The sequence below is a fragment of the Delphinapterus leucas genome, chromosome 9 (genome assembly GCF_059928025.1).
Source record: "Delphinapterus leucas isolate spDelLeu-1000000601 "Yukka" chromosome 9, BTC_Dleu_Yukka2, whole genome shotgun sequence".
Classification (NCBI taxonomy): domain Eukaryota; kingdom Metazoa; phylum Chordata; class Mammalia; order Artiodactyla; family Monodontidae; genus Delphinapterus; species Delphinapterus leucas.
The window spans coordinates 89,499,271-89,521,432 of NC_143137.1; the positions used below are offsets into that span (position 1 = coordinate 89,499,271).

Genomic DNA, 22,162 nt, shown 5'->3' on the forward strand with positions numbered 1-22,162 from the left:
TTTAATTAAAAAAATTTTAACCCTGGCTCTCCAGGGTTAGCCCCTGTGTCTGCATGGCTTAGTGGTCAGTCCGTGATTGGTTAGAAGTTATAGTCAAATGCCTTTAGCTGATGGATCTCTGTGTGAGTTGGGGAGCATGTTCAAATTTCAGGTAGCATTTTTTCCCCTCTGACAACCATCAATCTGTTCTCTTTGTCTGTGAGTTGGATTATTTTGTTTGTTTGTTTAAAGATTCTCTACATGTGAGATCATACAGCATTTATCTTTCTTTGCCTTATTTCACTTAGCATAATGGTCTCAAGGTCCATCCATGTTGTTGCAAATGGCAAGATTTCCTTCTTTGATGCTGAATAGTATTCCATTGTATGTAAATACCACATTTGCTTTATGCATATTCACCCGTGGATGGACATTTAGGTTGCTGCCACGTCTTGGCTATTGTAAATAATCAAGACAGTGATTTTGTTTTCTTCAGATAAATACCCAGAAGTGGAATTGCTGGATTGTATGGTAGTTCTATTTTTAATTTTTTGAGAAACTTCCATACTGTTTTCCGTAGTGCCTGCACCAATTTAATAATGCACAAGGGTTCCCTTTTCTCCACATTCTCACCATAGCTTGTTATTTCTTGTCCTTTTGATAATTAATAGCCATTCAGACAGATGTGAAGTGACATCTCATTGTGGTTTTGATTTGCATTTCCCTGGTGCTTAGTGATGTTGAGCATCTTTTCATGTACCTGTTGGCCATTTGTATGCCTTCTTTGGAAAAATGTCTCTTCGGATCCTATGCCCATATTTTAATTGGATTGTTTGGGGTTTTTTCTCTTGAATTGTTTCAGGTAGTTTTAAAGTGTATCCTAACATCTGACTGCCATCTCTGTGTTCCCTGCATGTGCTACGGTCTCATGTACAGCCGGGGATATTTGGATAGCTTGGGCCCTGTCTGGTTTCTCCTGTGTGCCCACATAACCTTCCAGTGGGCCCTGGTTGCTTGGAGAGCTTTTGAAGCTCTTCTGTGGTTGTCTCATTTTTAAAAATTTCTGGTTAGTCTGTTAGTGTGATGTTTGCTGCAGCCAGGACCACAGCCTCCAGCTAGGTAACCTGATAGCCTTGCTGTTTGTCTGCCACCGTGATCACCATTGCCAACTGTGTTGCTGGGCATGGAGTTTTTTGCACTTTACTCTTAAGTTTAGCCTTCTCCAGCGGCAAAGCTGGTGAAGCTACGCTGCTGACCATCCTGGGGCTGGGACTTTTGGGGTAGCAGTCCTAAGCAGCAATGCCATAGGCTCCCTGTGAAATAATGGAAAAAATGTATGCTAGTCTCTGTCCCCAGTTCCTGGTACAGGGCCCCTAAAACCCTTGCGATTTTCTAAGAGCGGTAGAAGCCTCTTTTGTCCTAATGTTTGGTCTTTGATCCTTGTTCCTAACACAGAGCTCCCAAATCCTTTGAAATTTCCTGGGTGTTAGGAATGACTTTGTTCTAATGAGGAGACTTCTGGTGGGCTTGGGGATAGCTTCAGGATGGGGGCTGGTCACCAGGAAGACCAAGCTGTGATTAGAAGCTTGGGACTTTCAGCCCTACCTGCCATTCTCTGAGAAAGGGAGAGGGGCTGCAGATTGCGTTAGTCATCATCAATCATGTGATGATGGTCAGGCTATGTGAGGAAGCCTCCATAAGAATCCCCAAAATACAGGGTTCAGTGAGCTCCTGCACTCGGGGCCCTTCCAGCCCGTGTCCTATGTATCTCTTCATCTGACTGTTCATCTGTACCCTTTATCATATCCTTTATTATATAATAAACTGGTAAACATGTTCCCCTGAGTTTTGTGAGCTGTTCTAGCAAATGATCAAATCCAAGGAGGGGGCCTTGGAGACCTAAAAAATATAGACACGTTGGACAGAAATTGTGGGTAACCTGGGGACCTACTACTTGTGATTGGCATCTCAAGTTGTGGGGGGGTCTTGTGGAACTAAACCCTTGACTTGTGGGATCTGATACTAACTCCAGGTAGATAGTGTCAGAACTGAATGGAATTGTGGACATCGGCTATTGAAGAAGGATTGGTCAGTGTGGGAATCAGCTCTCTCTCACGTGTGGTGTCAGAAGTGTTGTGAATGTGGTAGTAGCTGGGAGTAAAGGAAGAGCGCAGGAGTGTTTTTACAGTCCCGCTGTTCTAACTTTTGAGGTTCAGTAGTTTTTCATGAATAAATGCTTTTCAATTTGTATGCCTTCAGTTGATTTCCAGAGTCCTGAAATGTTTTTGTTTTACTTTTTTTGTGAAAATTGTATTTTGTTTTATCACTGCTTTTGGGGTGAGGAGTTGCCATACTCCTCACTCCGCTGTTCTGAACACCTGAAGATGGTTTTCCAGTATTCAAGGTGTAGAGGAAGCCATATTGTTAGAAGATTAAGGTAGACATCAAGTCAGTATTTTTATTTTATGTGAAGAGTTCTATTAGAGTTCAGTTTTACAATAATATCCTTAATGAGATTTTTTTTTCCTAACTACTTTCCAGTAAGTTTTTGTACCTTGACTCTGCCAATTGAAGAAGCTATATGTTTCTAGGAAGTATTAAATTATAAAAGTAATTTTGAAAAAGGATTCGATGCATTTAAAAGAAAGACTGATTTTTAGCAAGGTAACATTTATTATGTTTTTAAGAAGCCCTTTTATGTTTGAGATATGAATGTTTCAAAGAGTTTTACAATCATCTCTTTTTGGAAAAAAAACCTTCTGATTATAAACACAGCACATTGAAAAAGAGGAAAATCTAGGAAGGCACAAATAGGAAAATTAAAATCATCACAATCACACCTTGAAGAAAAAAACCACCATATGCACTCTGGTACCTCCTCTGCAGACTTCATGCATACTGTCTGTGGGCTCAGGTCATTTATCTGTCTTGAAACCTGTTTTTTTAAACAAACAAACAACAACAAAAAAAACGACCTAATTCAGATTTGGTGAACATCTTCCTGTGTTATTAGATATTTTTGTAAAACACAATCTTTAAATGGATGTAGAGTATATCAGTAGTATGTATGGATATCTATCATAATTCGTTTGTTTATTGTCGGGAATTTACATTTCTTCTGTTTTCAGCTGTCAGGATGTCTTCAGATTAGATTACTTGCAGAGCACTTGCTGAATTGAGCACGAACATTTTCAAGGCTTTTAATAACTATTTTCAGACTGACCCCTCCATCTCCACCCCACCCCCTGCTTAGAGTTTCACAGCAGCGTATGAAAAAGTTCACTCTAAGCTGTGCACCCTCTCCAAAATGAAATTTGGGTAGAATCATGTCATTTTGCTAATTTATTAGATTTTAAATGCTTAATTGCTATTTTGTTTCTGTATCTCCTATCTTATCTTTATATCATTTTTTAAATTAAAAATTCTTTTAAATTCATTATCATTTATTGCCTCACAAACCTTGACTTTTTTTTGAAGTTTTCCTTTAAAAAATTAGAAATGGATTTTTTCTTTGCTCAGAGAAGAAAATCCTACTAAGCTGTTTATTAGGATTAATTTCTTTTGACTTTAAATAATGAATAAGCTAGACTGACTTGCTTTTACTTGTATATATATATTATAAGTGTTTGGATGTTAGTATGCATTGTCTTGTTACGGTTAGATGATATTTTTCTAAAATAGCATCGAAATTCTCATTAGACTTCTGATAATCACATAGAGAGACTTAACTGAAAGATATTCCTGTAATGCTTACATTTAGTTTTATTACTAAATCTGGAAGCTGGGAATTGACTAAACTATTTTCCTGTAACTCTGGCTATATTTAAGTCCAAATATCACATCCAAGAATCATCTTGACAAATGATACTGGTTCTGAAAGTTTATTAATAAATTAGAAGAATCTGTAGTTTTTCTCTGTTCCTGTAATCCTCTCATAGGCATGTTAGGCAGTGTTAGTCTCAAACAGTAAGCAAAATTATTTTCAAGCTTTAAGTAGCTCTGCTGTGTCTGAAGGACAAAATTCTATTTTGATAAATATATCATTCATTATCAGCTAGAACTTGTATTCATATTACTTTAATGTGATTCAAGGTCTCAGACCAATGCCAAGAGGTGATCACATTATCTGAACAATAGAGCATTTGCACAAACTCTTAGGAAACTGTTTGCTGGCCTTTTAATCAAAGAATTAGAAATCTTTTTTGATTTCTCCTTGGCTATTAATTTCTGAAAACCCACACTGTGCATCAAATATAATTCTCAGAAGTTTTTCAGCAAAGCATAAATATGATTTCTATTATACCACTGTCCTCTAGTACAAACAGATCCACTTGCTGTCTGCTACTTAATAGTTCTGGAGAATATCTTTGAGGAATTGTAGTGACTAGTAGCAAGCACATACAAGGGCTTTGAAGTATTAATGGTTATCAAAATATGTTCTCAGAATTATTCTTAAGGCTCTTTTATTGTATCTCTTTGTCTTACTCTTGGTCATTTGTAAGTTTTTATACTTTTACTTAAAGAACATTTGTTTGGAATATATGATCTGGAAAATACCCAGAAGTTGGGTCCTTTGATTACATGCACTTGACCTTTCTTGTATCTTCACATTGTTAATTTTCTTAAATCCTTACTGATGGAAGGAATGTCAGTAGCTACAGGGGGACCATTGTTCCATGTGAGAGGGAGTGAGGGCACATATGGTGTTTCCTCCATTCTCTGAATCCCACACGCTACTCATAGCCTATGAACAGTGGTATTCTGTAGAGTATTTGAGCCTATCCTATTCTGGATTCCTCCTCACAGAAACACTTCATGTTGATTGACATGCTTCTTTTTATAAACCTGTTGAATTCTTTGTCCTCTTAGTTGTGCCATACTCCTTATAAACGAGTTAATTATTAAAAGAGGTGATGGGGCTTCCCTGGTGGCGCAGTGGTTGAGAGTCCGCCTGCTGATGCAGAGGACACGGGTTCGTGCCCCGGTCCGGGAGGATCCCACATGCCGTGGAGCGGCTGGGCCCGTGAGCCATGGCCGCTGAGCCTGCGCGTCCGGAGCCTGTGCTCCGCAGCGGGAGAGGCCGCAGCAGTGAGAGGCCCGCGTACCACAAAAAAAAAGAAAAAAAGAAAAAAAAAGAGGTGATGGATATTTTATAGACTGAATGTATACGGGTTGAACATGTGGTGGAAAGAAAATGGATTGGGGATAGATTCAATGATTGAGTCCACGTACTTCATAACTAAAGTTTTTCATTGATTTGCGACCCAAGTCTAGAATAAAAATTTACTTGCCATGTGTATATGGGTTGTGACATAGTTAGTCCTTTGATTTTCCTTGGGAGGCATTTTTGAAGAAAAATTTACACTTAAAAAAAATACAGTTTATATACAATATTATGTTAGTGTCAGGTTTACTACATAATGATTTGATGTTTATATACATTATGAAATGATCACCAGGATAAGTCTAGTAATACCTGTCCGCATACAGAGTTCTTGCAATACTATTGACCATATTCCTTATGCTGTGTATTACATCCCTGTGACTTATTATATAACTGGAGGTTTGTACCTCTTAATCCCCTTCACTTATTTCATCCACCCTAACACCTCCCTTCTGGCAACCACTTGTTTTGTTCTCTGTGTCTATTAGTCTGTTTTTGTTTTGGCTTGGTTTGGTTGTTTTGCTTCTTAGATTCTGCATGTAAGTCAAATCATGCAGTATTTGTCTTTATCTGTACGGCTTATCTCGCTTAGCATAATACTGTCTAGATCCGTCCATGTTGTCACAAATGGCAAGATTCCATTTTTTTATGGCTGTGTAATACTTCACTGTGTATATATAAATGTATGTATATAGATATGTATTTATTTATATACCATATCTTCTTTATCCATTTGTCTATCGATGGACATTTAGGTTGCTTCCTACATGTTTTTTAAAAAACAGATTAAAGAATGTTTTGGTTTCTGTAGCTTTAATAATAGGAAAATAGCAAGTGATGGGCAAATTCTCATTTGTTTGAAGCTCTCTGTTGCTGCTCATTTATGTATCTTAGTGACACTGATCCAGTAGTGTCCTGAACATGGTGGTTTACTTGTGAGGTATGAATGGTTCTTGATAAATATAACTAAATCACTTTGCTGTACACCTGAAACTAACACAACATTGTAAATCAACTGTATTCCAATATAAAATTAAAAAAAAAATTTATAGAGAACCAGAAGATGGTTTTGAGGGGCTGATTCTTAAAGCCCCATTGATAACCTTGGGGAGAGGTAAAACCAACTATATTAAGTGGAAGCTGTATTTCTTTCATTTCACCAAGACAGGATTATACAGTTAAGTAGCTTTGCTAAAATCTTTAAAATTTTTCTGACACGAACATAACTGATTTGGGAATTAAATATTCGCTTAAGTACTATTTAATGAAGCCTGCTAACACTCCTACAAGATAAGTTCAGGATGTGTTTATATTGCTCTTTTTGTATTATAGCTGAAATATAGGCAGTAACATAGTAGATTATAATGAGTTTTTAAAAATTTATTTATTTTATTTTTGGCTGCATTGGGTCTTCATTGCTGCACGTGGGCTTCCTTTAGTTGCAGCGAGTGGGGGCTACTCTTCGTTGGGGTACTCAGGCTTCTCATTGAGGTAGCTTCTCTTGTTGCAGAGCATGGGCTCTAGGCACATGGGCTTCAGTAGTTGTGGCTCGCGGGCTCTAGAGCACAGGCTCAGTAGTTGTGGCGCACAGGCTCTAGAGCACAGGCTCAGTAGTTGTGGCACACTGGCTTAGTTGCTCCGCGGCATGTGGGATCTTCCCAGACCAGGGATTGAACCCGTGTCCCCTGTGTTGGCAGGCGGGTTCTTAACCACTGCGCCACCAAGGAATCCCCTATAATGACTTTTAATGTTTTGATGCAGGAGATAGTAAAATGTTAAGTTATATATTGAATAACTGAATAGTAAATTAATATTTGAATGGCAGTTTTAAGGAAATGGTAATGATTCTGCTCAGAGTTTATGGGGCTTACTCTGTAGATTTATTTATTTATTTATTTATTTATTTATTTATGGCTGAGTTGGGTCTTTGTTGCTGTGCACAGGCTTTCTCTAGTTGCGGCGAGCGGGTGCTACTCTTCGTTGCGGTGCGCGGGCTTCTCGTTGCGGTGGCCTCTCTTGTTGCGGAGCACGGGCTCTAGGCGCTCAGGCTCCAGTAGTTGTGGCTCGCAGGCTCTAGAGCGCAGGCTCAGTAGTTGTGGCTCGCAGGCTCTAGAGCGCAGGCTCAGTAGTTGTGGATCATGGGCTCTAGAGCACAGGCTCAGTAGTTGTGGCACACGGGTTTAGTTGCTCTGCGGCATGTGGGATCTTCCCGAACCAGGTCTTGAACCCATGTCCCCTGCATTGGCAAGCGGGTTCTTAACCACTGCACCACGCTTACCCTGTAGATTTTTAAGTTAAGTTTTTTTTCACTGTTTGTAAGTAAACTGTAAGGTTGATTTCAATACTCTCTCTCTCCCTCCCCTTCTAAGCCCCTAATAGAGAGAGAAGGAGGGAGAGGAATCCTTGGGTTTAGGGCCATCAGACGGTGTTCTCTCCTCTGGGCACATGGTAAGATCACACTTCCATGTCTCCGTGACATTAGGAAAGATCATGTCACTTGTCCTATGAAATGTGATGTACATTCCTTATTGGCAGAGGTGACATGCATCACTTCCACGCTGAAGCTTTGGGAGCAGAGGGGAGGAAAAATTCTCCAGTACCCTCTTGGGGTCTCTGGCTGGGCTTAAGAATTAAACTGACAGGATTAAGAGAAGAAAAGCATACACATTTTATTGAAGTTTTACATATACACGGGAGCTTCACGAGAAAATGAAGACCCAAAGAAGTGACCAGAGCAGGAGGCTTTTACACCTTTTAGACAAAAAAACTGTAAATTTGTGAATAATTGACAAGACAAAGGATTTGGGCTGTGGGTAATTAAATGGTGAAGGAGTAACAAGGTTTGTTTATACAGCGTTCTCTGCCCTGGTGATAAGAATGTCTCCCTTCCTCCTGGTACAGGGAGAAGGTATCTTTCACATGGGAGATTTATCTCCTACTTCCAGGGAAGAAAGACAGGGGAAGGGGTTGAAGGTCAGAGTGACCTCCCTGCTTCTGACATTTTCTCAAACTCCCTCAGCCTAAGATAGTATGCCAGTGTGCCATGTTTTGGGGTACCATGTTTTGGCGTGCTGTGTCTTGAGCCCCATCAGGAGCCAGTGAGTAATTTGCCACTGTCTTGGGGACTGGTGACATTCTAAATGGTGGCAGCTCTGTCAGCCTGCATCCCTCTGTAAAGAACACATGGGGCAGAGTACCCACTGTCCTGAGATGGACATATAGTGTAGGCAAGATGTAAACTTCTGTTGTTTTCACGACGATTTGGGGATGCTTGTTACTGTAGCATAAGCCAGTCTACCCTGACAGATGCAGTTTCCATAGGTCTAAGGGGCAATGAATAGTTATTAAAATAACTATTCATTTCTTCAGCCATTTTTGTTAACATTTACTGTGTCCCATTCACTCTTCCAAGTGCTAGAAATACAGCAGTGAACAAAACGAACTCCTCTTTTCTCAGGAAACTTCTTCCCATTCTTCATTAACTATTTAGGGAGTCTGTTTTTCTGCAAAGCCTTGTTCTCTGAGCAGCAGGTCACCCCTTTCTCTTCTGTACTCCTGCGTACTTTGTACACACCTCCATCGTGGCACTAATGTTATTGTGGTTATTCTATTTCTGTTTTCTTGTTTTCTAGTCTGTGATCGCCTAGAGAACAAATGGTTTATACGTGGTACATAGTTCTATATAATATTTGTCAACAAGTACCTACTGTATAGCACAGGGAACTCAATATCTTATAATAACTATAACTTATAATAACTTATAATAACTATAATGGAAAAGAATCTAAAGAAAGATACATGTATATAATAATAAAGATACATGTATTATAATAACTTATAATAACTATAATGGAAAAGAATCTAAAAAAAGATACATGTATGTATAACTGAATCACTTTGCTGTATACCTGAAACTAACACAATGTTATAAATCAACTATATTTCAATAAAAATTAAAAAAATAAAGTGATATAAAATACATAGATGTAACAACTTACATAGTATAATACAGAGTGATAATATAGGTATTTTGCATCTTTCTTTTTTGCATCACCTCCCACATTTCAAAAACTTTTTTTTTGAATGAATAAATCAGATTTCCTCTGGGTCCTTTTGCTTGAATGTGATTTGGGATCTAAATGTGAACTTCTGTATTTTGACATATTGTCCAAATGCTTTTGCTTTGTGAATTACACTCTAAGGTGATCACTGATATGTCACAGCGGATAGGTACCAAGTTACCTGGGCAAAAATGTGAGTGAAGCGGGGAGGGGGAAAGTCTATGCCTTGTCATTGTGCCTCTTCCCTTTACTTATAACTAGTAGACCTGTATACCCGTGTTGCGCAATCTTATTTGTATCATTGCGTCTACCCCAAGTCTTCTTAGACTTTTTCTCCCTAACTGCCACACCCCCCATGAGACTTTAATACAATAGATATACTATATATCTGGTTAAGAATTGCATGTATATCTGTGTTTTACATTGAAAAACAAGGGTTGTTGTTTTTTTTGCCCCTTCCTCCAGCTAATCTTCTTGTTGGAAAATGCATGCCTTAAACTAGTATTTGTAAAAGGTACATTTATCTCCCTTTGTAGGAGGACATTTCCACTTCAATAAGCTAAGTTTAACCATATTGAATCAGAACTCTGTTGTCTAATACACCTGTGCTTTTATAATAGCTTTATTTTAATCTGATTATCATTTAAATAAGTGTGCTGGAATCTTAGTGTATTGAGAACATTGGGAAAGTAAATTTCATATATTTTGTAGAAGTCCATTTTTCCCTAGGTTTTAGGCCTCTAAACCATGCAGTCTTTCTGTACAGGCCACATTTGCTTTTGATTCCTTCAGCAAATATTTATTGAGGGTATACTGTGTGCAAGGCTCCGTGCCCAGTGATTCATGGGGCTCGGTCTGCTTCCTTTATTCTTTGTTAGCTTTGTCAGAGCGCACAGGGTTATGTAAACTTGTCCAGGTCACAGTTGTTTTGACTGTACTGATTTTTATACATTCCTGACAAAGTATAGTGGGCACTTGGTGAAAAACCCTGGGAGTTGGTGTAATCCCTTGTGTGGTATAATAAGAGGGCTAACTTGGTCTTTGTCCCACCGCCTGGCACAGAGCTTCCAAAACCCTGGGGATCTCCTGAGTTTCTTTGGTGTGCTAACCAGTGATTCTTGGCTCAGGGGCTCCTGGATAACTTCAGAATGGGGGCTGGTCCCAGAAAGACCAAACTTTGATTGGAAGCTTGGAGCTTTCAGCCCAACCTCGGAGAAGGGGAGAGAGAGTGGAGATGGGTTTAATCACCAAAGGCCAATGATTTAACACTTGGTGCCCATGTAATAAAACCTCCATAGAAACCTCTAAATGACAGGGTGCAGAGAGCTTGCACAATGGGGAGCACATCAAAGAGCTGGGAGAGTGGCACACCCAGAAAGGGCATTGACCCCCTCCCGCTATATCTTGCTCTGAGCATCTCATCCATTTGGCTGTACTTGAGTTGTATCCTTTGTAATAAACCAGTAAGAGTAAGGAAAGCACTTCCTGAGTCATTCTAGTGAATTATCAAACCTGAGGAGGGTGTCGTGGGACCCCCCAGTTTACAGCTGGTCGGTCAGAAGTATGGGTAGCTTGGGAATTGTGATTGGTGTCTGAAGTGGGGGCACTCTTGTGGGACTGAGCCCTTTAACGTGTGGGATCTGATGCTAACTGCGGGTAGGTAGTGTCAGAATTGAATTGAATTGTTGGACATTCGGTTGGTGTCAGAGAGTTGGAGAAATGGTGTTGGAAAAGACAACATGTATTTGGCACCAGGAGGAAAAAAACCCTTGTCCCTTGTCTACAGTTGTCTGGCTGCACCAGTGCACATTACACTGTCTGCAATGTGGGAAACTACTTAAATTCTTGGAGCATTCTAGATGACTAATGTATTATCAAAATACATATATGCACAACATGACAGGAAAAACTCAATGTAGGGTTCACATAAAGAAAAAGACTCTGCTCTTCATTACTGTGTAATTGCCAAACAAAGAATAGAATATATAGCTATAGCTTCAGCTCAATTTCAGATTGCCCAGGAGGCAGGGGGCACAATTCAGAAAAACATTCGAGGCAGCTCAGCTTATCTGGAGGCTTTGGTTTGAGGGTCCATCTAGACATAGATTCATTCCTTGTATAGATATTTACTGAATTTCTAATCTCTGTGCTTGGCCCCTGAATTTCATCCATTCATTCCTTGTATAGATATTTACTGAACTCCTAATCTCTGTGCTTGGCCCCTTGGTGAACAAGATAAAAGGTCCTCATTTTCACTCAGCCTCTCTGTCCCCATTTTTTTGGACAAATGGTGTAGGATATTTTAACAAAAAAGAACAACTTTTTATTCATTCATTCATTCATTCTACGTGTGTTTGTTTGAGAGTGTATAATACAGGTAGACTATTGGGAGATGTTTAAAAGAGACATTGTGTTTGCCTTCAAGGACTGTCAAACTTGTTTGTTCATCAGTCAGTCATTCATTCAAAAAAATGCATTGAGCCAGGCACTGTGCCAGGTCAGTGCCAGGGAAATATAGAAATGAACAAAGCACACAGTCAGTCCCTGAAGGGCTGCAGTTCCAGCCTGAAGGGGCAACAGGTGGTAATGTCTTTGGTAGAGTGAAGTGTGGTAGGTGATGGTAATGAGCTGTGCCCACACTCTAGGGACAGTGCAAAGGGAGCACAGCAGTGGGGTATCCTGAGTTAGCCCCTGTGTAGGTGAGAGGTCAACAGGTGACTCTTAATCTGACTTTTTAGTTGGGGCTGGAGAGAAGGGATGGCTTGGAGAGGAGGAGACTGTGTCAGTGAAAATAAGGAGGTGTGAGCCACCATGGCTGTGCACAAAACTGCAGGTGCTGTATTTTGATTTGGGTGTAGGAGGTGGCAGTAGGTGAATTTTAATATAGTGAAACAATTGCACATCAGTGCCAAGAACTAAACCTTGTAATATTGGCACAATAAATGGTTCAATGAAATGGATAGCCCAGAAATAAACAAACATGCAATAAGGTAGGTATCACAGATCAGAAGGGTGTTAAGTAATAAATAATACTGGGGCAATTGATAAGTTATTTAGAAAGAAAATAGATTCTTACTAGTGATGATTTTTAGTCAGCATTTAGGGGCTTGAAACTTAGAAATTAGAGGATTAAGATTTCATTCTGTGAATTAAAACTTAAGATCAACACTAATGGGTCAAGGCTCTATATAACAGGTTACCTCAAAGAACATAGTGTCTTATCGACGCTGTCACCTCACTGAACATATAGATCCTATGACAGTGGTTGACTTCACGGACCCCACCCTCACAAGGGCCTCTAATTTGGTTTAGTGTTCTGCTCTTGCCCTCTTAAAAATCTTAACTTTTGAAAACGGGTGTATATTTTCATTTTGCACTGAGCCCTGCAAATTATGTGTCAGTCCTGCCAGTGAGGTTGGTCAAACATGGAAACAGAAAGTTACGGAGCCAAGCTTTAGAGGTAGATGCTGTCCTGCTTTTAGGAAAGTTGCAGCAACACAGTTCAAGAGTCTGGGCCACAGGAGCAGGACCATGTGTACTGTGTATGGATGCCTTGGGCTGTCCCAGACTGACGCATTCAATAGTCAATTTATTTGACAGACTCTCTCTTCCTCCCATCTCCTTCTCACCAAGGAACCTTTTTATTGTGATTTGGCTTCTCCTGTGGTCTTCCTGCAGGGACAGAGCTGGCTGGTCACGCTGACTCCGTACTGATTCAGGAAGTTAGTTACTAAGCTGGCATTCTGGTGATATGCGTCAGTGAGGTTCTTTAATGGGAGCCTGTCCCGGGAAGACGGTCCCCTTCTGTTAGGTTTCTGAGGCGGAACGCTGATGTCCAGGCATTGAGCTGGTGAATTCACCAAAGCCGTCATGCACGGAACAGCGGTTAAGGACAAGGCCTTTGCATAAAAAGGAAAGAGGTTCTGACACCTGCTACAACATGGATGAACCTGGAAGCCATCATGCTAAATGAAATCAGCCAGCCACAAAGGACAAATATTATATGATTCCACTTACGCGAGGTACCTAGAATAGTCAAATTCATAGAGTCTGAAAGAAGATTAGAGGTTACCAGGGGCGGGGGACAGGAGGAATGGGGAGTTGCTGCCTTATGGTTTCAGAGATTTTGCTTAGGGTAATGAAAAAGTTTTGGATATAAATAGTGGTGGTGGTTATACAACATTGTGCATGTACTTAATGCCACTGAATTGTATACTTAAAAATGGCAAATTTTGTGTTATATATATTCTGCCACAGTTTTTAAAAGTTAATAATGTAGTATACCAAAAAGCATTGAATGCACGCTTTTCATGGGTGAATTGTATGGCATGTGAATTATATCTCAATAAAGCCGCTTTCTAAAACATTAAAAAAAAGAACAAGGCCTTTGGAGTCAGCGAGACAGCCCTAGGGTCAAGTCCTGTGGTGCTACAAGATGATGTACGATGTTGTGTGATGTTGGCCAAGATACGTAACTGTGCCCTGTTCTTTCATCTGCCAGGTGGTGATATGACACCTATCTTAGGGTTGTTGCGAGATTGAAGGGGAAAATGTACACCAGGTCAGGGTTTCTCAGCTTCAGCACTGTTGACATTTTGGACCAGGTCATTCTTTCTTGGGGAGAGGCGGGGAGGGAGCTGTACTGTGCAGGGCGGGGTGTCTAGCAGCATCCCTAGCCTCCCCCAGCAGCTTCCTCTTAACCTCCCACAACTGTGACAACCAAAATGTCTCCAGACATTGCCTAAATGTCATGCTGGGGGGCAGAATAGGCCCTGGTTAAGAAGCGCTCACTGGCTCAGGTGTATAGAGCAATACCTGGAGAAAAGAAAGCTACCGGCAGGTTTTGTAATAGTAATGACAGTCGTTGAGCTAAAGATGACAGTACTCCTGAGACCATCCTAAGGCCCCTGGAAAGACATTTGTCAGCCTTTCAACTGTCCTCTGCTCTTATTTCTACATCCATGCCAGAATCAAGTCCACATGGATTAAAGGGTAAATGTAAAAAGGTCTACCTTTACAAACTGAAAGAAGAGAAGTTACAGATCTGTAGATTTGCAAGTAAAGAAGATTTACAAATACCAAACTCAGAAGCAGTGGTACTTTTGTGATGTTTAAAATTTTAAACATCATATTGGGGTTTAAATCATATTGGGGAATTTTCTTCCCTGATGTCATTACATTAAAAACAAACAGCATGCATAATTGATCAAAAAAACAAAGACAAAAAAAACTTGGTAATTATAGTTAAAAAGCAAACTGGAGGGAATTCCCTGGTCGTCCCCTGGTTAGGACTCTGTGCTTTCACTGCCATGGCCCTGGATCAATCCTTGGTCGGGTACCTAAGATCTTGAAAGGCACATGGTGTGGCCAAAAAAAAAGCAAACTGGATAAAATGATTATAAGAAATATGACAAAGTGGTATTGAGAAACTGGTGTAAGTCAGAAAGAAAACCAAATACAAAAATAAATGCCTCAGACATAGGGACAAAAGAGGAAATACAGTCAACTTACAATCATTTGAACATTGTTCAAATTCAGTAATACTTAAAAATTTAGATCTTTTTTTCATTTAAATTGGCAGAGAGTTTGAGCATTAATATCTAAGTCTGCGGTACCGTTTAGAGGAGTCTCCTTACACATTGCTTATAGGACACTGGATGGGTATAATCCCATTGGGAGGAAACATGGTGATAAATATGCCTTAAAAGTTGTCATACCTTTTAGCCCCCAAAATAACATTTGGGAATAATTCCACAGCATAATCTGAAATGTAGACAAATGTTTATGCATGAAGATGTTTATTGCAAGGTTGTTTGTTAACAGAAGCCAGCTTCGTGTCTAGCATTAGGGGTGTGGTAAATTATAGCTTATGGTAACTAGTTAGCAATCCTTAAAACAATATTTACAAAATGTTTCTAATGACATACAGAATTCTTAAGTGTTAAATGAAACAGCAGGTTTTAAAATTGTGGATGCGGTATGAACTCAGCTCAGAATAAAGACTGGAAAGGAATATGCAAAATATTAATAGCATTTGTTCCTGGAAGATTGAGTTATGATAATTTATGAAAGTTACTGATAACTGCTTGATTAAATTGATCATTTCAAAGCAGACTTAGACTTTGTGTGTGTTCTTTCAGGTAATTTTTTGATCTTATGCATTTCTGTAGCTTGGAAATGAAGGTGAAAGAGGTTAGCTATGTTTCTCTGAATAAGAGAAAGGAAGCAGTTATCAGTGTCTTAAAGTGCAGCTTTATATTTTAGTAAATTCCTTATAAATTGCAATAGCAAACTGGCTTTGGGGGGTAGACTGCTTGCCCTGGATGAGGTGAATTAATGGTTTTTTACACCACAGCCCTCTTTTTGTTCACTGATTTTTCAAGATATATTTATTGTAGCATGTTTCTTGGTGAAGGAATCTTTAAAATGTCCATTTTTATTTTTATAGTATGTGCAGAAGCTTATAATCCTGATGAAGAAGAAGACGATGCTGAGTCCAGGGTATGTAATGTACTGAATGCGTTAATTTTAAATTATACTCCCGTATTGGATAAAGAAAATAATAATAGAAAAGATGTTAACAGGCATATAGGTTAACAGGGGGCATAATGGAATTATTTTGACTGTTTCTTTTCCTAGTCTTATCTCCTGATAGTTTACGTCTTCTTCATGTTCTGTATAATTACTTCAATCCAAAGCATCTCTCTCTTTGGATGAGAGGAAAGATGAACATAAAAACTCACTGAAGTTGTGGTTTGATTTCTCTTGCAAAAATATAGTCTGTGATGAAAAATGTTTTTAGCTATCTTTCCCAAAGTGATAATGTTATTTTTCTTAGACAAGTAAGTATTTCTAGGAAAGAAAAACGCTGGGAAAAGCCTTCTGCTCCTACTGTTTTATCACAACAGGAGCTTACTCTGAAACAACAACAAAAAATCACAGTAAAATTACATCTAAAATGTCAGTACAGCAGTTACTGTGTTTTAAAATCTGTGAGTCTGATAGTTTGCTCAGAAGCTGATTTCTTGGAGGTCTTAAAGTTTTCGCAAGACTTTGTCCAGTTTGGTTTGAAACAGTTTTTAAGCTGTGTCCTTTAGCTCCATTCTCCTATTATTTATTTAGTAGAAAGTAAACTCAATAGGAGATTACTGAGCCTGGAAATGGAAAGTAATCATGTACTTTTTTTTTTTTTTTGAGTACATACTTTGCAAAAGTTTGTTTTCTTCTATTTGGCCTTAAATAAAAACAAAAATCTGTTTCTGTAGCTCTGAAAAATACTAAAGTAAGATTGAGTTTTAATATAGAAAAGCAGATACTGGATCCCTAAGTCATTGCATCATTAAGCTCCCTGAAATGTAAATAAAATCCAGTGGTAGAAAGATCAGGAGCTTTAAATGACACGTAAGATTTTGGAGAAAATCCCATTTCACTCCTGTCCCCATGGGGATTCGCAGCACCAGACTTGCAGTGTTCATTTCTCAGTACCATAACTTACATATTTTGATCAGGTCCATAAATTCCAGTCTGAAAATTATGTTGCCTTAGGATCAAGGTATCGTCTCTAATGTGTAATGTGCTGTTACCCCTCCATGTAGTCTGAAAAACCCTCCCCTCTCCTACACTTTATTTATGTATCTCGCAGAAACACTAGTGGGTGACTTCGAAGACAGTGTTCTTTGTGTATAAATGTATATGATAAAACTTGATACTTGAGATGTTTGATGAGCTTGTTTAGCTTAGTAAAAATCTAAATTGGAAAGAACATTTAAAAATACAGTTTGAAAACAATATACAGTATCTCATAAACTCGAAAACTGTTAGCTACCACTTGGTCCACGTGATTGATAAGGTGGTTTGGCTGGATCACTCCAACTAATTTCTGACAGTCTTGTTGGGGAGGCTATACCAGTTAAAATTCATTTGGCTGTGGGAAAAAAACAATCACACTGAGATTAAATACAAAAGAAAACATTGGGGAATTATTGGACATATGCTTGGATATCTTGTAGAATTCCTGAAAGTGTTAAAGAAAACCCTAGGCTGTGGCTAGGAGGCAGGAGCCAGCCCCCTCTGGGGTCCTTTCACAGCATTCGTGCAGCACCTAAGAGTATCGACATTGAAAGGGACTCAGCTGCCCGTCACTCTTATTGTGTCTCTCTCAGTTCAAAATCCCAGCTTCCCTGTGGAGAGTTTCTCACAGACTTGACTTTGGCTGGGGGACCCCACTTATAAATGAGGGCATCCTGCAAGCCCACTCTTGGGCATATACCCAGAGAAAACTCTTAATTCAAAAAGACACATGCACCCTTATGTTCATAGCAGCACTATTTACGACAGCCAAGACATGAAAGCCACCTAAATGTCCACTGACAAAGGAATGGATAAAGAAGATGTGGTACATATATACAAGGGAATATTACTCAGCCATAAAAAAGAATGAAATAATGGCATTTGCAGCAACATGGATGGACCTAGAGATTATTCTATTAAGTGAAGTAAGTCAGACAGAGAGAGACAAGTATCATATGATATCACTTATATGTGGAATCTAAAATGATGTAAATGAACTTATTTACAAAACAGAAATAGACTCACAGACATAGAAACAAACTTAGGGTTACCAAATGGGAAGAACGGGGTGGGGTGGAGATAAATTAGGAGTTTGGGATTAACATATACACAGTACTATCTATATATAAAATAGATAACCAACAAGAACCTACTGTAGCACAGGGAACTATAATCAATATCCTGTAATAACCTATAATGGAAAAGAATCTGAAAAAATATATATAGGTATATATACATATATATAACTGAATCGCTTTGCTGTATACCCGAAACTAACATAACATTGTAAATTAACCATACTTAAATTTTTTTTTTAATGCTTAAACTTTTTAAAAATGTTTAAAAAAATAAATGAGGGCAGTTCCTAGAGAAGGAGGCATCTTTGTGGGTTGGGCATTCACCCTGAGTTGTCCCTGTAACACCCTTCAATGTTACTTTAATTTTTAAATTAATTTATTAATGATATATAATCATTATAATGAAGTGTCTTGGGTTCTCCATTAGGTTGACTCTTCTCTACTAAAAACTGTAATTTTTTTTTACATACTAAAATAAAATATTAAACATTTTAATAAATATTAAAATATTTTAATAAATATTAAAATATTTTAATATTTTTTGTCTTAGATACTATAAGGCACTTGTACCATAGCCCTTGGAAATGATTATTACAGATTTCAAAATTTAATTGGCTCTAAACTGATACTGGAAAATGTCTGTAAGGAAAACATGAAGTGTATTTTGATAAACTAACATTTCATTTGGACATTTTGTCTTATTTTAGAGACCCTATTTATATTATCAAATCCCAAAATCTCAGAGTAGTATAAATAGATACTTATTCTTTGATATGTATTCAAAGAAAATTCAAACACTTAAGACTGATTTTGGAAAACAACAAATTAGATTTTGGTTGGAATACCTTTAACAAATGAAAATATAAGGGTTATATGCATCTAGCATGTAGAAACTGGCAGAGAAGAGCTGGTAAATTTAAGAGTGGAGCATTTCTTTCTTCTGTTATTCCCTGAAGTGTTTTGGGAGTGCCTTCTGCATATCTGGCCGGGTGCTGGGTATACAGTGGTGAGCACGATGGAGTTCTTGCCATCTTGGAGCTTAGAGTCTTAATAGCAGAAGCCGACCACAAGCTAGTAGATTAACAGTCACAAAATATGAAGTGCTAAAAAGACAGTGTAACAGGGTGTAGGAATTAAAACCAAACCAAACCCCCCAGATCAACAGCGTCCCTAATGAAATGGAATAGTTGGAGAAGGGCTCCTTGAAGTGAGACCAGAGGATGTACGTGGAGAGTGTCTTGCCAAAAGCCCAGGAGTGCACTTTGGGTTGACCCAAGCCCATCAGAGTGGGAGGAGTCGGAGGCTCTGAATAAAGGCAGCTGTGGCTGAGGCTGAGTGGCTGAGGTGAGGGTGGAGAAGGAGTGGGGATTAATTCTCTGTGAATGTGATGGACTCCATTGAGGTTTTAATCTGGAGAATACGGTGTTCTGATTTAAACTTTTAAAAGATTATTTTCACCTCTGTGTGGAGAATAGATTGGACAGGTATGAAAATATCTTGTACAGACTTGCCTTGCTTAACAAAATAGATGCACGGTGTTTCCTTTAAAGAAAACATGTAAGTCAGTGTTACTTATTGTTTTTCTAATTTTTTTTTAATTGAAAGGCAACAGAGGTTATGGCAGGAGTTGACAGACTTTTCCTGTAAAGCTTTTTTTGGGGGGAATTTTTCTATTTTCAGAGAATAAATACTTTAGGCTCTGGGGGCCGTGCTGTTTCTGTCACAACTATTCAGCTCTGCTGTTATAGCAGGAAAACAGACATAGACAACACATAAATGAACGGCTGTGGCTGTGACCCATGAAAACTTTATTTCTGGACATTTGAATTTGAATTTCATATAATTTTCATGTGTCAGGAAACATTCTTTTGATTTTTTCCCCCAATCATTAAAAAATGTAAAATCATTCTTAGCATAGGGGTCATGCAAAAAGAAATTTGGCCTTCAGGCCATGGTCTGCTGACCCTGGTTTCTGGTATGAACTCTGTGGCCAGCCTACAGCTGCGGTGAATCCCAGCTCTACAGCTTCTGAACTGTGACATGGAAGAAGTTACCCGGGCCAGTTAATTTTCTTACTTTTTTTCTCTTGAGAGATCACACAGTATTTGTCTTTCTCTGTCTGACTCATTTCACTTAGCATTCACCTGCTTCATGGGGTCTCTTACTAGGATAAAGCTAGTAATAAAGCCCTTTTTAAATTTTTAAAGCCCTTAAAACAGTGCTCGGCACATAGTAAGTGCTACATCAGTATTTGTTTAACCAATAAGATTTTTATCCTGAAATCAGAAATAAATTTTAATAAAAAACAAAGTGGCCTCTAGTATAATAAAAATCACATTCGGGCACATTGCCGAGGCCTTAGTTATCCAGATGCAGATCTTGTATGTCGGATCACACCAAACCCAACAGAAGGAAATGAGTCTGTAGAAGTAGGAGAGCGTCTTCTGAGCAGTTGGTACAGGGCAGGGGAGCCAGAGCTTCAAAGATTCACCCGATTTCTGACTGTTTGCTTTCCAGGACGCAGAGCAGGATTTTCATGGCCGGGGGTGGAGGCTATGATAGATAATGGACTCTGGGCACTGAGGAGTGATGGCAGGTAGACAGAAGAAAGGAAAAAGGGAAACAAAGAGGAAGGCAGTAGACAGTAGTAGGGGTGGCAGGATGGAGAAACAAGATTTGGACATATGAATTCATAAGAAGAGGAGTAGCTGCAGAGAGAAAGAAGAGGAAAAAGGTGGGTTTTAAAAAAATTTTTATTGACATATAGTTGATTTACAACGTTTCAGGTGTACAGCAAAGTGATTCAATTATATATATAATTTTTTCAGATTCTTTTCCATTATATATATATTTTTTACATCTTTATTGGAGTATAATTGCTTTACAATGGTGTGTTAGTTTCTGTGGTATAACAAAGTGAATCAGCTATACGTGTACATATATCCCCACATCCCCTCCCTCTTGCGTCTCCCTCCCACTCTCCCTATCCCACCCCTCTAGGTGGCCGCAAAGCAGAAGGTGGGGTTTTGTGTGAGGTGTTACTACAAAGTGAATGGGTCAGGAGAGAAAGACAAATTGATGACAAGGGTAAAGCAGGTACAAGCTGGTGTTAAAAATGATTTAAAAAGACAGTTTAAGTGATACAAACATTATTTAACACTGCACGAAGTGGGCAGTCTCCATTCCCAAGGGTCCAGAGAGCTGCAAAATGGGGTGGAGGGTAGGAAGCTTTTATAGGATAAAGAGTAAGGAACAAGGAAGTAAGCGTAGAGCCCAGATTTGGCTTGGCTTTTGGGGATTGGCTGACTGGATACACTGTGTTTCTGGCAAAGCGGGGCATTTATAGGGACACGAGAGTTATCTGAGCTTTGGTTTGCTGACGTGGCACCCCGGGCAGAGGTGGCTCCATCTTGGGCCTAGGAAGTCATTTCAACATCAGCGACACGTTATCCCCAACCTTTTCTCTCTGAGGATAGAGCTGCTCAGCAGGCAAACGTTTATGATTGCTTCAGTTCGAAGTTCCAGATGGCTTTTGTGAAGTGAGAAATAACTTTTTGTTTTATTGTGTTAGCCTTCCTTATTTGAAGTAGGCACGTGTGAATTTCGGTTGGCATGATTTAGTTCATATCCAAATTTTTTAAGTTTTTTGTATAGCAGTGAGTTCTTAGGCAGGAGGATCTGCTTTTTCTGGGTCCACGTGCCGTCGTAGAATCTAGGTTGAGGTGAATATTGATTAGATAGGAAACAAAAATTTGCATATCCCTTACCCTTAGAGGAAAAACTGCAGCAACGTCCTCTCTCACTGGCTAATAGTATGTAGCAGTATACTGTGTATACTGCTTTTTTGTGTGTGTATAGTATATAAGCAGTACACACATAAATAGTACACATATACCGTACATTTCCTCAATTGTTCTTGGGCCTCTGATTTTTAGCCATGTGAGATGGGTTTGAAATGCCAATTTTAATTTCCCGTCGCGCGTTTTGATGCATTCACGGGCACAGAGCTCACCGCTGCCTGATCCTGGTTGCTGTGATGGTGGGGCTCCTGCTCTTCAGCATCTCTTCCAGTCACTCTGTGTGTCAACGTCAGAATAGGAAAAGGTGGTGTATGGGTCTCCAGGAGACCAACTCGATGTCTTCTGCTTTTAGGACCATCTCTTGCCTCGCAGACTCATCTTACAGTTACACAGTACCCGCGTTCGCAGAAGAATGGGCCTTGGGGGCCAAGTCCGTGAGCCTTCTGCTGGTCGGAAGGGACTCAGGAGAGTTGGCCGGCCGCACTTACAGAAGGCCTTCTGTTGGCCTTT

At 39.3% G+C, this 22,162-nt stretch overlaps 1 protein-coding gene across 2 annotated transcripts in view; it reads left to right on the plus strand.

Annotated features, from left to right (window-relative positions):
• The window catches only part of PRKAR2B (protein kinase cAMP-dependent type II regulatory subunit beta), a 113,247-nt gene that overhangs the window by 55,113 nt on the left and 35,972 nt on the right, over positions 1-22,162 (plus strand). For both annotated transcript variants that reach the window (XM_089917816.1, XM_022554346.3), the window contains exon 3: positions 15,653-15,705. In XM_089917816.1, coding sequence (XP_089773942.1) covers positions 15,653-15,705 — 53 coding nt within the window. The remainder of the gene's footprint in view (positions 1-15,652; positions 15,706-22,162) is intronic.